The 15120-nt window shown below is 43.2% G+C and overlaps 1 protein-coding gene across 1 annotated transcript; it reads right to left on the reverse strand.

The window, feature by feature from the left end:
* Positions 1-2783: 2783 nt before the first annotated feature.
* Positions 2784-8005, reverse strand: AVPR1A (arginine vasopressin receptor 1A). The gene is made up of 2 exons (XM_019611241.3): positions 7000-8005; positions 2784-5691 (listed from the first exon to the last, which is right to left on the reverse strand). Exons 1-2 carry the CDS (start codon positions 7988-7990, stop codon positions 5408-5410), a joined length of 1275 nt encoding a protein of 424 aa, XP_019466786.2. The 5' UTR covers positions 7991-8005; the 3' UTR covers positions 2784-5407.
* Positions 8006-15120: the final 7115 nt, after the last annotated feature.

The raw sequence follows: 15120 nt of genomic DNA on the forward strand, positions 1-15120 counted from the left end.
TTCAAAGGTCACAGCGCAATGTATTTGTGTAGCACTGTGCATATAATAAATAATAATAAAAATCTATAACTAAGAGCATAAGTTGTGCCTACAGCAGTATAAATCTCAGCTATTATACAGCAGTGGGCAAATAAATAAAAAAAATCTTGGTTTTGAAATGATGCTTACGTCAAATGGGGCAACACAGAAGAAACGCAGTCTAGTAGGTCATTAAGAAGCCAAAATGGAATTTGATTTAATGTGTGAGTCCTCTTTCTTCAGTTTTGGCTGGGCAGCACTGCTTGATCCCCAGCAGAAATAAAGCTCATTAATCTGGTTAAGATTCATGGACCTACCATATTTGTCCTGGAACATAAGATGTTAGAGTCCTAAATGTATAAAATACTGCCACGCAAGGAAGAGTGTGATGTCAATAACACTTAATCCTACTGGAACACAACCAATTCAACAATGAACAAACATGAAATGGTAGTCCTTATTTCTGATATCAGAAAGCATTAAATCCTAATTCCTGCTTATGCAATTGTTAATAGTGTTAGTACTTTATAGAAGCCCAAAATGAAACACAACTGTTAAAAACTGGTCCTGGGAATCACTTGATTTGTCATGAAATGAAAGGGAAGGCATTCTTGCATTTAGTTTGTCAGTAAAAAGAAAATCCTATACCTATGAAGAGGCAAGAACTTTTGTAGATGACCTTCCACTGATCCTGACAAATTTTCCTGATAGCTTGGAACTTGAAAGCTCCTTTGCTTGCATAGCACTGAGAAAGTTCTTCCTTACCTTCACAAAGAAAAGAGAAGAAAGGAAAGGCAAGGGAAAGGCAAGGGAAAGCAAGGGAAGGGGAAGGGGAGGGGAGGAAAAGGAAAAGGAAAAGGAAAAGGAAAAGGAAAAGGAAAAGGAAAAGGAAAAGGAAAAGGAAAAGGAAAAGGAAAAGGAAAAGGAAAAGGAAAAGGAAAAGGAAAAAAAGGACTCTCGCTCGCAAGTTTTGTGCTTCAGGTGGTTCCTCACAGCCTTCAGAAGTGGAGAAACCCAGTGGACTGTGTCAGGAATTCAGCTAAAAATGTCTGTATGAAAACCTAAAGCTAATCAGCATGTAAATTGTCACTTCAACCAAGTTTATACTAAGACATAACAAAGCAAAGCAGCAGTACAGTGTTAATGCATCAGTGCAGTACCATTCCAGTGGCTTTTTGCAGGATCAGTCCTGGGAGAGGCAGACCCATGCTGGCTGGCTCTGACAATGCTTGGTGGAGACCAGACATTGTTGCTGTTTCCTGGCTTCCTACATACCTGCACATACCATTCTGCATGATTTACATTACTTTTGGTAATTTCCTGCCTTTTTCAAGACTAGCTGAACTTGTGTGAGTGTCAGTTACCTGAGCCAGCCTGGACTGTTCCCCATGGAGCAGTGCAATCCATTCCTGGGTCTTGAAACCCGTTCATTTATGCCCTGTAATTCCTCTGCTTGAATAGTGAGTACACTCCTAAAGAAAAACCCAAGACACCGTGCAGTAACAACTAAAGTTCCAAACAAGTGCTATAGCATGCTAGCTCCTTTCTGCCCCCTGGACTTTTAACATCTTGCACAGCAGAGACTGTATGGCTGAAGCTAATGCCAGCACTCTTCAGAAGAGGACAATAAATCTAATTAGTCCTTTCTGTAGTGGAGGACTTAGGCTGGGACAACTCTGTAGGAGTTTATCTATGCAGTAACTCCATATTCCAGCAATAGCTCAACTTTAAGGTCTAGATTCACTTCCCACGGCTGTGTCACCAGTACCTGCCCTGGGATGACTGCCAGTGTGCAGCTCCTGTCCTCCTTGTACCCTGGTTTCCTCAGACATTAGCTGGAAAAGAGCACATGTACACTTCAGTGAGGTGTTCCAATGGGAACAATGAGGAACTGGCCATGAGGTTTGCTGAAGACAAAACCTTTGCAAGGCTGGACCCACATGAACTTGTGTTTTTTTGAAGACTTTGGTCTTTATGTGGTAATGCAAAAAACTACCAACAACAAAAAGTTTTGCATTTGGCTACAGTTTTTAAAAGAAATGAATTTTAAAAAAGGTTTTTTGGGCACTTACCTTTCTTATTTAGAAGAATAACATCTTTTCTGTCTTTTCTATCATCACACATTCTCCACTTTTGACATCCAACTGCTGAAATTCAGCATCTCCAGGAACACCAGAGTGTAAGCTCACCTGTTCAATAATGGTTTTCATAAGAGCTTAATGTTTTGTTCACTGAAATTAAAACAAAAATATCCAAATAACACCTCCAGAGCATGAGTGCATGATATTACATGCATTAACAATACTAATGGACTGCACGTTCCTTCTTTGGATGTGTCCTTCCTGCTGGATGCGTGACAGAAAAAGCATTTTAGATTTGTCCTCCTTAAAATCATGGAAATAACACATCAAAATTGATGACTAAATGTTACATTTTGTAAAATATATGGAGTATCACCAAATATGTTTCAGGTTGTGCAAATCTAGTCAAGTGAAAGAAACAAAATACTTGTCATCAAACATATGTGAGTTTATTAGAGCATTTTAAAAGTGTCATGGTTTCACAGCTTCTTGTATCCTTCTGTTCTCATCAGTGTGCCCTCATGAGAACCCAAAGCAGCTGTTAAGGAAAAACAAAAAGCATCTGTACTGATGAACAGTTAAAAAAATACGGATTGTACTTTCCAAGATTACAATTATGTAAAAACAAATGAACAAATGAAAGAACAAACCAACAAAAGTTGGTATTTACAAAAATGCCTGGAATTCAAATACTCCAAATTTGTTTTATTGATTTAATTACAGAAACTGTAGAACATTCACAGAGTACACTTACATTGACATGCCCCAAGTATAAGCCTGGGCTTTGTAACTTACTTGGAAGAAGCTGAAAATTATAATTTTGAGTCAGTTTACTCTTGATCTACTAGTCATTACCCAGCCTAGTTTTACAATCAATATTATTGTATACTTGTTTTCTCAGTCTTCTCTGCTTGAATAAAATGTGTAATACAAAAACATCTCAAATCAGCAAACATGAAAATTTTGTACAGACCATATGTAATACAAATATAAAACCAGGCAAAGAGTATTATACTTAACTTGAGACATCTGTAATTCCAGTAATTGTGAATTACCCACTCGTGAAGTATAGGCACTATATATGATGTGCACAAATACACACAGGGCTCCATTTCATGCATTTTTTGGACTAAAATGTAACTTCATTGTCATATACCTTCACTCAAAACCGGTGAGAGTTGCAGTCATATCTGTGTCCTAATAGTGACCAAAAAGGCAGCCCACCAAATATGATCCAGTCCATCATGTTGTCCTTTGGGTTCTAGTGTTTTAGGCACCACCAAGAACAAACCAGAACAGATTGCTCCCCTGGAGTGCAGAAAATACCAAGAAAAATATGGAGAAAAGTGCTACAATTTTCTTTGGTGAAACAAAACCTCACTTTTCTGTAATTTAATTTCTTGCTTTTGAGGAATATTCTTCCTTTTTCACTGCCCAGCAATACAGCTGGGAGCTTGTGGAGTGGATGATGGGTTGAATATGGTCTTATCTGTCATCCACTTCTACTAATTTCGGCTACTGAGAGAGGCATGGGGCCAGCATCATCTTCTGTGAAAACTACCATTGCAGCCCCATTTTTTTTCTCCTCAAGATATTAGGAAAACAATCTTGGCTGTCTGGGTTTGGTGGGGAAAAAGAAGTGTTTCAAGTTTCTCCCTGCCAATAGAAGCACACCCATTTGTACAGCCAGATGGAACCATATCAGGAGTCCCATGTGGTGCCAGGAGAACAACTGGATGTCGGGATCCACACAGCTGAGGAAAGTGGAGCAGATGGAGAGAACAGAGCATAACAGATGAGAGGAACAGAGCATCACACAGACGCTGGCTGAACAGCACTGGGTCTCTTTTCGGTTTCACTACTGTTAATACAAAGACACATAAAAGAGGTCTTCAGGATTTTGATAACAGCAAAAACTACTCAGGGATCTTCAAACCAGGAACAGCACGGTCTCCACACAAACACAGAACAGGATTATTTAAAAGTAGCAGGAACTATTTTTGGCTTGGCATGCACGGTAGTGGAAGCAAGCTCACCTTGAGTGCTTGACAATTAGGTAACGTAGTGTGGTGACTTTATCATAGTTTACTGCCATTTTCACAGCCCACATTGCCATCATCTGCCACAAATAAATAACTGACAATTATATATATATATTCCCAGCAAGCTTAATTCCCAAAACTGTGTCTTAGAATGTACTGATTCTGCCATCATTACCAATTATAACATTCCCCCAAATTGATGGGGCTATTTACTTAGAAACCAGATGTAGCTTAGTACTAGCTGTCTTTGTGAAGACAAAAAGAAGAGATACAACCATTTCCCACAGTGGAAGTGGTTCTGGAAGCTGTGATAAGTTCTCTTCGTGTGTCTGTTTGCAATAATGCTGAGCTAATCAGAACTTACCGTACCAACTCCCTACCCCTCAGACCCAGATGCCATTGCCTGCCTTACATGAGCTTGGCTGCTACGTGGTGCTCTGGATCTCAATTTAATTTTGAGAGATGATAGTGCCAAGCAATGGGGATTGCATCCTTTTGTCTACAACATTCTCAGTGTCCATTTTTGAGGGAAAGTGTTGGGAACTGAATTCACTGTGGTATCATGGTGGTCATGCATTGACAGTTGGACTTAAAGGTCTTTTCCAACCTCAATTCTATAATTCTATGATATTGATATATCACAGTATTTCTTTAAATTAGTTACAAAAATTAAAGACGGGTGCAAGAAATCAAACAAAAATGCCGTGTAACCTCCATCAAGATGAAGAGATGTCACCCTAAAATTCAAACACCTCAGTCCACATACATACATGGACAGTAGTGAGGATTTGCCTTTTCAAGGGCTGTTACATTTTGTCATTAAATTGTCCTAGTCTGGTCAGTGAGGACTTTCTTCCAACTCCTTCCTGTTGGTATTTCAAACCAAATTGTGATCCTGCTTTTGCATCCTTTTTCTGCATGTGAGAAGTTTTAGGCGTTAAATGCTAGAGAGCAAGGTTACCCCATGTAGGCCAACTCTGCCATTTGTACTGCTTGGAATGAGCAAGTAGCATATGTGTTACTTCAGAAACAAAAAAATAAAATAAAGATTAAATTCTATTTAGAAAAATAATAGCTTTATTATTGTCATGTCTTCCTGATCAGTTGCCCAAGCCCTAAATACCTTTCACACAACAACCTACAGGCTGCAGAATAGCTCACCAAGCAAGGCAACACGTGTCAGTCCGTGGCCATCCTAGTCCCTCCTTGCTGCCATGGCTGGTGCCCGTGCCCATCCCCACGTGCTCAGGCCCACCTGCCCAGGCCTCAGGTGGGTACGGGAATGAAATTGGTGGACTTGGAGTGGGGAGACTCCCTCCAGGTGTTCAGGCTGTGTGTGGGGCTCCGGTTGTTGGTGAAAGAAGTCTGTCGCCTGCTGTTGCTGTTTGAATCCTCCTTGCTCATCGTCTGCTTTATCTTTTGGCAGCAAGGGAAGCTCTGCACACAGTCCTGTAGGAGGTGCCCGCTGAAGAACATGTAGATCCAGGGGTTGCAGCAGCTGTTCAGGCTGGCCAGGAGGGCGGTGACGGTGGTTGCAGTGTTTTCAGAGTCTGTTGGGAAAGAAAGAGGTTTGGCCATCACTGGAACATTCTCAGCCTTCAGTCAATTGGTTTCTTAACTCTTAAATTTTTTTAATTTGCTGAATAATCCCACTCCTACAAGGTACTGACCTGAGCAGCAGCATTTGAAAATAATAATGAGGGCGTAATAAGGGAAAGTTCTTACTTACGTGCAGCCCCTGCTGAAGTCTATAGGAATCTGTCTGAACAGGCTGCAGGAACCTGATAGAAGTACAAGGCAAGCCAGTACAGCCCGCAGGCACAGGATAATGCTTCAGTCCATTTCCACTGATGATTAGTCACGTGTCGATAAGTCTATGCTTAATACTGAACAGTTTTTACTCTGATTTTTGCTTTAAAAATTGGCTACCCTGGGCATCAATGGCACTATCCCCACTGATTTCCCCCTGCTTTCAATTATACCAGATTTTCCTATGCACTTTTGCATGCTGGAAATACTTAAGTGCTCTGTAACTGGCAGCTTCCAAATTAAATTCCCATTTCAGAGGTTGAACATATTTTACTGAAGGAACAAATGGAAGTGAGAACTGTGTCACCAGTTATGGCCTTCTGCATCTACTCATCAGTTAAACTACCAAGCACTGCATATACATGGTCTAATCAGTTCTTCCCTTTCTAAAGACTTATTCTTGTGACTTTGAAAGTTAAAAAGACAAACAAACCAACAAAAACAATACAAGTCTCTATTTCACTGCATGACCCTGCATCCCTGGCATGACTTCAGTCCCACCTTAGTGGCAATCAACGTCCTTGCTACAGCAAGTGACAATTTGGGGATACTAAATAAAGCGAAATTATGGCTTCCAACATTTTGATTTGCATCTTTCTCACCGTGAGGAAACAGGCTGTGTGCTCCTATGCTGCCTGTAACCCCCCCATCTAACTGTTTTAAGCTCAGCAATTATTTCCAGCTGAAATTAACAGAGGGACGTGCAGCTCCAAGCTTCGGAATTCCACATTTCTAGGGCACTGAGGGGTGATTGGCAGAGATGCTCAGCGCTGAGCACCTGAGGAAAGGCTCAGGACGTGCTCAGCCACATTATTAGACAGCAGAGAACGCGTACGAGAGGCAGCTGCCGGGGAGCGGGCGTATATCGCAACACCGACAGCACACCGTCCTGCAGCCTCCACCCGGCTGTGCAGCGCCCTCTGGAAGCCCCTCGGGCCCCGAACGCCCTTGCAGACCGGCGCCCCGGCACCGACGTGCTTCGGAGGAGAGGCCGCGATCCTTCCCGAACCCCGACGGCGGCCGCGCCGCGATCCCCGGCCGGCACCTACCGACCCAGGGGAAGCGCTGGTCCCAGACGGACCACATCTGGATGGTGAAGAAGGGCGCCCAGCAGACGACGTAGGCCGAGACGATGACGAAGGTCATCTTGACGGTGCGGATCTTGGCGCGGGAGATGGTTTTGACGCCGCTGACGCAGGGGGCGAGGAGCAGCCCCCGTCGAGGGCCGCCGCCCGCCGCCTCTCCGGGGCGCGCCCTGCCGCGGGCGCTGCGCCAGATGCGAAAGCAGATGAAGCCGTAGCAGGTGGCGAGGATGAGCACGGGAGCCACGAAGATGCCGCCGGTGATCCAGGTGACGTAGGCGCGGGGCCCCCAAGGCATGATGAAGTGAGCCCAGCAGTCGTAGACCCGCGAGCCGCGCTCCACCTCGCTGAGGCTGAAGATGAAGTACTGCGGGGTGCTGAGCAGCAGGCTGAGCGCCCAGGCGGCCGCGATCATCGCGTAGGAGCGCTTGGTGGGCTGCTGCAGCGTCTTCAGCGGGTGGCACACGGCGATGTAGCGGTCGGCGGTCATGGCCACCAGCATGTACGCCGAGGCGAACATGCCGAACACCTGCAGGTGCTTGACGACGCGGCAGAGCCCGTCGGGGCCGTGGAAGCGGTGCGTGACCTCCCAGCAGAGCTGCGGCAGCACCTGGAAGAAGGCGACCACCAGGTCGGCCAGGCTGAGGTGCCGGATGAAGAGGTGCATGCGGGACGCCTTGCGCGGGGTGCGCCGCAGCGCCAGCAGCACGCTGCCGTTCCCCAGCACCGCCACCGCGAAGGTGACGGCCAGCACGGCGATCTCCAGCTTGGCGAGCTCTTCGTCCCGCCCGAACGGGTCCCAGTCGCCCGCGCTGCCGTTGGGCGCTCGCGACCAAGCCTCGGGGCTGGGGCTGCTGCTGCCCTCCGCAGCCTCCCGCCACCGGCTGCCGTTCGCGAGGGGCCCCGCCGCCCGCGGGCCGCCGCCGCCGCCGCCGCCGCCGCCGCCTCCGAGCCTCATGGACGGGGCTGCGCGGCGGGGCTCTGCTCGCCCGCTGCCCGCCGCGCTCCGCCGGCTCCGCGCCTGCCGCCTTTATCCCCGCGGCGGGGGGCGAGGCGGAGGGAGCTCCCGTGCCAGTGGCTGCCCGCCGCCTGACGCAGCCCTCCGCCACGCCTCGCCTCGTCCCCGGGGCCGACGAAGGGTTGTCGTCTAGGACCTCCGGACCGGATGGCAGCCTTTCGCCGGCCTACGATGTTACTTTGGACGATGCGAAGTTATCCTCTGGAGTTAAGGAACCTGCCATAGAAGATAGGTCTTCAGGAGTACCCCACGGGATTCGGTTTTCAGTTGCCCATTTCATTGTCTGGAAGTATTGAAAAGTGGTCAGAAAACTCAGAATCTTATGATTTTTTTTTTTCTTCTTCTTCTTCTTCCCTTCCCTTCCCTTCCCTTCCCTTCCCTTCCCTTCCCTTCCCTTCCCTTCCCTTCCCTTCCCTTCCTTCCCTTCCCTTCCCTTCCCTTCCCTTCCCTTCCCTTCCCTTCCCTTCCCTTCCCTTCCCTTCCCTTCCCTTCCCTTCCCTTCTCGTCTTCTAATAGTAGCTGAAACCACATCCAGATCCAAACTCTAATACTTGTTACACTCGCAACACTGTATCTGCCCATTCCTGCCGTCCTCTATTCATAGTGAGGGTTGTCTGTGATGCCCACTGCAGCCCTGCAGAGCAGCACACCCGGCTCAGAGCCACGCAGAAGCAGAGCATTGCCCTCCTCCTTATCTTTTCTTCCTCGTTTCAGTCTTGCTGACCCGGCTGATGGCAATCAGCATCCCTGGGAGCAGAGAGTTCACCGGTTTGCACAGCAGCTCTCTGTCCTGTCTGGATTTCGGGGCAGTGATGGAAACTGGCATTTAGGAGCCCAAAAGGCCCTCACGTGTTTGTAACCACACGCTGGAAATCGCAGTGCAAACACTCCCCGTTCCCCACTGCATCACGCTCAGCCCTTCAGCACATCCAAGGGACAATAAAAGCCATCTGAGGCAGTTTAACGAGACCCTCAGCTCTCTATTTCCCCTGTAACCTGAGGGATTCTATTCACAGGGGCGTAAATCCACTGAGTCATTCAATGCTGTCGTTGGCAGAAAAGGAGAATTTAAAAGGGGGTTTTCTCGTGTTGCCTGAGCATCCACCTTGTGAAACGGTGCAACCTCAGCCTTTCAGATCTGAGAGAGAATAAACAGACGTACTTTCACAGGTACTGCATCAGTGTTTTTGCTTTCAGCGCATAATCCAAGCTTTTATCTCTTATTTCTCTTATTTCAGAGAAGTTAAAGGCTTTCACCGATGATCTCTCATGCACCTTCAGCCAGATTTTGAATTACTGCTTTCTGAGGTTCCATGCAAAAACATGCTCAGGTCTCCTGCCTGTCTGATAAATGCTTCCACATGAAACCTGCTGTATAAATCTGTGTTAACACTTTCCTGGTGCTTTTTTTTTATGTTTTGGCAATTTTTGATAACTCTTGTGGCAGTTTAGTAATGATTTTTGTATTAGGAAGCACCCAGCCAAACTAATGGAAAATAGGTTATAAAGTTTGGTGGCAAGACTAATCAGTAAAAGTGAAGTGAATGCTCAGGGGTATTGGCTTGATTTCTTCTTAGAAAACAGTCCACATACCCTCCTATGAAAGCATTTAATTCTAGTAAAAATCATCCTCAGGCATTTAAAATAGCGGGAAGGAACACAGACAAACTGTGCATGACACTGCTTCTGAGGGATGTAACTGCACCAACAATGACATGATCTGATTCTCAGAAGGAGCCCAAAGTATTTGTGTAGAAGCATTGCAGAGAATTGTCTTATTTATCCCAGAACCACACCAAGAGTTTACCGTACCTGCAGGCAGGCAGGCAGGGTGAGTCTGAGCAGGTGGGTTGGCTGCTGCTTCGTAATCTCAACTGTAAGATGGAGACACTCAACATGTATGGGTTAAATGGAATTACACTTCTGCTTGTGCCAATGGACATTTTAGTAGCCCTCCTTAAACATATTCTGAAACACTTTAAAGTTTACTGTTTCTGAAATGGTGTATGCCAGTAGTCTTGTGGTGATCATTCTGAAGAGGCTGCTGATATGGGATATTCTTGGTTGATGTAGAATATTAATGCAGCCATTAATGTAAAGACAGCACCACTCCAATTTTCTGTACTGCAAATATTGCAGCAGCCACAGTCTCACAGGCTCAGAAATCCAAAGAGCTCTGAGTTCTTCCTAGTTTTATAGATGCTTATGGGACATCCACTTTTCCAATTTGTCCCTCACTATCCTCTATGGGTTGGTCATCTCAGCAGGAAGCACACTCCTCTCTGGAGCAGAACTAGCTAACAGGTCGGGCATGGAACAGGCTTCCCAGGGCAGTGGACTCAGTCCCGAGCTGACACATCTCAAGGAGCATTTGGATAATGCTCTTAGTCATAGGGTTGAATTTTTGGGTTGTCCTGTATGGAGCTGGAGTTGGACTCGATCTGTGTGGGTCCCTTCCAGTTGAGGTTATTCTGTGATTCTATGATTCTAAAAATAAATGTTAGGGAATATAAAGAGCTAGCAAACCAGCTAGCATGGGAAGAGAGGAAATTCACCCCAGAAGATACAGCCAAGCTATGAGCCAAAGTGCTTAGTTTTGAGTCCAGTGGATAAACATTTTCAATGGCTTCTTAGTATGCTTCGTCATTGCATTGCCAACAGCAGGTCTGGTAGTCCATGTGAAATGATTTGTTTGGACTACATGTGGTAGGTTGTACAGGGAGAAACAAAGGCAGGTGTGTGTAGCAAAATAACCAGAGCCAAATCATATACAGAGAGGGGAGAGGAGTTTAAGTCAATTATAGAGATAGAGGCAGCACATATAGGCATTTCTTCAAATTTTCTTAGGCTTCTGGCAAGATTTATGTACAAAGGCAAAGGAGAAGATTTTAGTTGCATTTGCCAAACCCATAAATGAAATCATCTTGTTTCTTACTGCTTGTGATTTGCTCTGAATCCCTTCCAATGTGTATGAAAATCAGTGTTCCACACTTCACTGAGAGAAGTCCTGGGAATTACCAACGGAGAATGAATAATGAAGTGTACAAATACGTGAACGAGTAGCAGAGTCATCCAGAAGCAGCCTTCAAACATTGCACAAGTTAATGTGATCTAATCTGATATATTTGTGCTCATGTTCATGCTGAGGTCAGAGCCTGAATAGATTGGATAATCCAAATGAGAAAAAAATTAAGCCTACGGACCTCTTGTTTAAATTGGCTGCTGTTGCTTTATTTTGGTTCTTTCTGCTCTCCGTCTGTAATATTGCAATAGAGCTGTAGATTTTATTTTTAACATTTATGCCTTCACTTGTTAGAATCTTGATTTTCTCTCCTTTCAACCTGAATAATATGGGTCACCTCTATCTTTCTTATCTTAAGTAAACTCAAGGAAATGCTTGTTCCTGTTCTGAACAAGTCAGCATCCTTCATCCCTTTCTGTTGTCACGGCTGCCGCCACCACCATCATCATTATAAGAGGAGATCTGGTGAGAGAGAGATGATCTGATCTTCCCCAGGAGGCTGAGTCTGCTGTTCTGGGGCTGCTGGAGTTCCCTTCCGCAGAACACTTCCGTTCTCCAGCCTACTGCCAGTAGAGCAATTAAACTGCCTATTACATTAATAGTTTCAATTAGAATTATAATCTACTTCTCTTTAATATTCATATTGGTTTGTACTAATGTTATTTAGCTATTAATTCCCTGAGCTGATTAGGATGAATAAGCTGCCATTTTCAATTCTTGGATGTGGTGCAATATCCTTAGCTCTTGTAAGCTCCTGCTTGCATGTGGCTCAGTGCAGAACCAGGACCTTCCATTCAGGTGCTTCATTATTGCCTTGTGCCTAACAACAATTCCAGAGCTACAGAACCAGGAGACACCATAGCAGCAGAACTCAGCAGCTTTGTAAAGAAGTCTGTTTTGTCTCACTCCCTGGAGAGGCTGTAAACTCTTAGATAGCTACATAAGATAACAAAAATCAGCAAGCAGAAAAGTTGTTTAAAATGGGTTTTCAAGGAATCTAGAAATGTCAAGCTGCCACCTTATGGACTGAAGCAATAAGATAACCATGATCCAAATTAATTTGGTGTTTGTGTAGCAAAATAATCTAGCCCAACAAGTGATTAAACAATTTAAATGCATATCCTGTTGCATTAAAGATTAGTGAAGGGCTTTAGAAGATTTTTTTTTTTTTTTTTTTTTTTGGACTGGCAATTGTTATAGCTTTGCTCTGAAAAGGAAGCCTTAGAGAGCTTTATGAAATTAGCTAGCTGAGGAACCAAGAGCTGATAAACCAACAGGCACAGATGAATTTACCAAGTAATTGTATAAAGAAGGTTTGGCCATCCAACTCACAAGTTATTATGTATATGCTACAATTTCAGGAAGAATAAAAGCTTAGAGAAGCATAGTTCCAAGTTTCAAGTCCACGGTTTAGAAGATAGTCTAATGTCATCTCCCTCATTAATGAGGCCCTGAAATAGTTGCTGAAGTTCTTGAAAAATATCTCAGTGAGATTATACTGCATAATGTCTACTTATCCATCAGGTAAGGTTCATCTATCATAAAGAGGGACATTTCCATTTGACAATTGTTGTTATTTATATTTGATATTTGTTAGTATATTTTGGTCATTACATAAAATATGAAATAATTTTTATTATTTAAACTAACTTGATGCTTGTCATTACTACATCGCTAGATGTGATTTAAGTAGCTATGTGCAGCACTGAAGATTGTTGCTGAAGCTCTGAATGGGAATATATAGTAAGTTCACATATACAGTTTGAGAAAAATTCTCTTTAGGAAGGAGTGGGACCTTCTCATTAAAATATTCTGTGGGCTGATGTCTGACTATGGGCTATTTACTGGGAAATGTAAGCTGATGTTCGTCTAACTCTATTTTTCTGTTATCCTGCAATAAAATGTTCAAATGCTTGAACATTATAACTCGCACTTCATGGTTTTTGATAGCTTATTTAATGCCAAGTAATTCCAAAAACTTTTAGCTTTGTATTATACTAGGATGAGCTAAATATCAGGAAGGTAACATTTCCTTTTCTCATAAAACTCACTGACGTATGTACACTTTAAAATCAGCTTTTATGACACGGTTTGATGTTACTTTCCGTATCATACTCTTTTATGGTATGTTTAGAAAAATATATTGGTAGAGAACATTGGTTTCATAAAACTAAGGGACATCTTCATTTGCAAATGGATTTCAACCTGCAAGGAGATAGTAAATCAGTTAAGTTTGGTCATATACAAGAGGTTTTCTCTGTCTTTTTTTCTTAACATAATATAAAATGTGTTAGGAAATGAACAAATGCTTTAGAAAAACTTTAGATTCTGGAAAATTATGGGAATATAGTTTTTTTCTTTCCCAAACTCAGAGGGATGACAGCCAGAGCTGCATGTTCAAAAGCTCTACAAACTTGGAGAAACTACTCAAGTTTAAAATTCTGAGGTCCAGATTACTACTGAGAGATTTTTTTGAAGTTGCTATACCTTCTGAAGAAAGTAGAGGAACTTATTTAAAACTCAATTTTATGTTTTAATAATTCCAGCAGGAATGTAAAAGACTGGAACAGAAAAAACGATTTGCTTAAAGCGTCCAGAGTTTCCTGTTGCATGGAGGGAGAAATACATCCATTAAGCTGAGGAAAAATAAAAAAAAAATACAGAAACAGACTGCATATTCATGAGCTGAAAATATTCATGGCTTCAATACTACGTTATGTCATTTTTTGAAGCCAGATACAGTACTGACTTAATTGGAATAAATTTTTCAATGTGTCCGGGAATAAAAGATCAAGGAGAAATGGATTTCTCTAACTGAAATGAGGTGTGGTTAGAAGAAGAAATGGGATGGAACAGAAGTACCTACAAGGAGAAGGATTTATGATTGTTTTGCTTTCCCTCAGGACAGCATTTTCAATTTTTTCAGTTGTGATTTTAGACAATTTGACATGACCTGTCCCTATTGTAAAACTATTTTAATAATAATTAGTGAAGTCTGATTTTTGTTCTGCAAGTAATCTTAAATTTAATCTACATTTTGTTTTGCTTCGCTACTGGATAATTCAAGTATTCAGATTAATGCAGCCAGACTGCCAATGGAGATACCAAACTACTGAAAGAAGGAAAAAAGGGAGCTTTAAAAAAAAACTAAGATAGATGATAAGACCAATATACGCTTCCAATTACCAAAACACTGTGAGAAAAAGTTCAGGAACTCCAGAGCTAAGAAGTGCTAAAAAGAAGTGCTAAAAAGAAGTGCTAAAGAGAGCTGCTAAAGTGGCTTTTTGATATGCCTCCTCTCCAGTAAACATGCCTCTACAAGGAAGTCAGGAGAAGCAAGGATGGCTATAAAGCATCAAGAAGAACGGACTACTTAGGCTGCCTCTACTTCTTTGTTCAGTTTCCAGTTAGACTCCAGCTTCTCAGATGAATATGCTGAAACAAAGCACAGCGATCGGGTTAAAGATCTCCCTTAAATAATTGTAGAATGATATATAACTCTATAACTTGAGCGTGACTGGAAATGTCCATTAACAAAATTCTCTTTTGAAATTTGACGTGAACTAACATCAGCAGAATTTAAATTCTTAACAACCACTGATTTGGTGAATAAACTTTCTGAAGGTCTCCTTCTGAATGACTTAAACAGTTCCATCGATGCTTTGGAGAGCATTTCTTACAATTAGCAGAGTGACAGACACGACCCTGAATAGACATTCAGGGAGATCATTAAGATTTGGTCTGTCCTGCTGTACTTATCTGACTGCTGCTGCTGCGTGTGCTGTGAGTAGGATTACTCTCACTGCATTAACACCTCCCTCCAGTCTGGCAGCCCTAATACAATTCCTCATGCAATCAACTCCAGATGAACTCAGAATTTGCCATAAGGACTGGCTTAATCTTCGTAATTTTAGCTTCTTTGATTGTACTGTAGATGTTCTTTTAAGATGACAGATTGCCAAATTGGTACTGGCTTGTAGATTAATTAAAGAATGTGGCATTATTATGCATTCTGCCTTTATGCAGTTCAGCTCTTGCTGAAACTGCA

This window comes from Meleagris gallopavo, chromosome 1 (genome assembly GCF_905368555.1).
Source record: "Meleagris gallopavo chromosome 1, MGAL_WU_HG_1.1, whole genome shotgun sequence".
Classification (NCBI taxonomy): domain Eukaryota; kingdom Metazoa; phylum Chordata; class Aves; order Galliformes; family Phasianidae; genus Meleagris; species Meleagris gallopavo.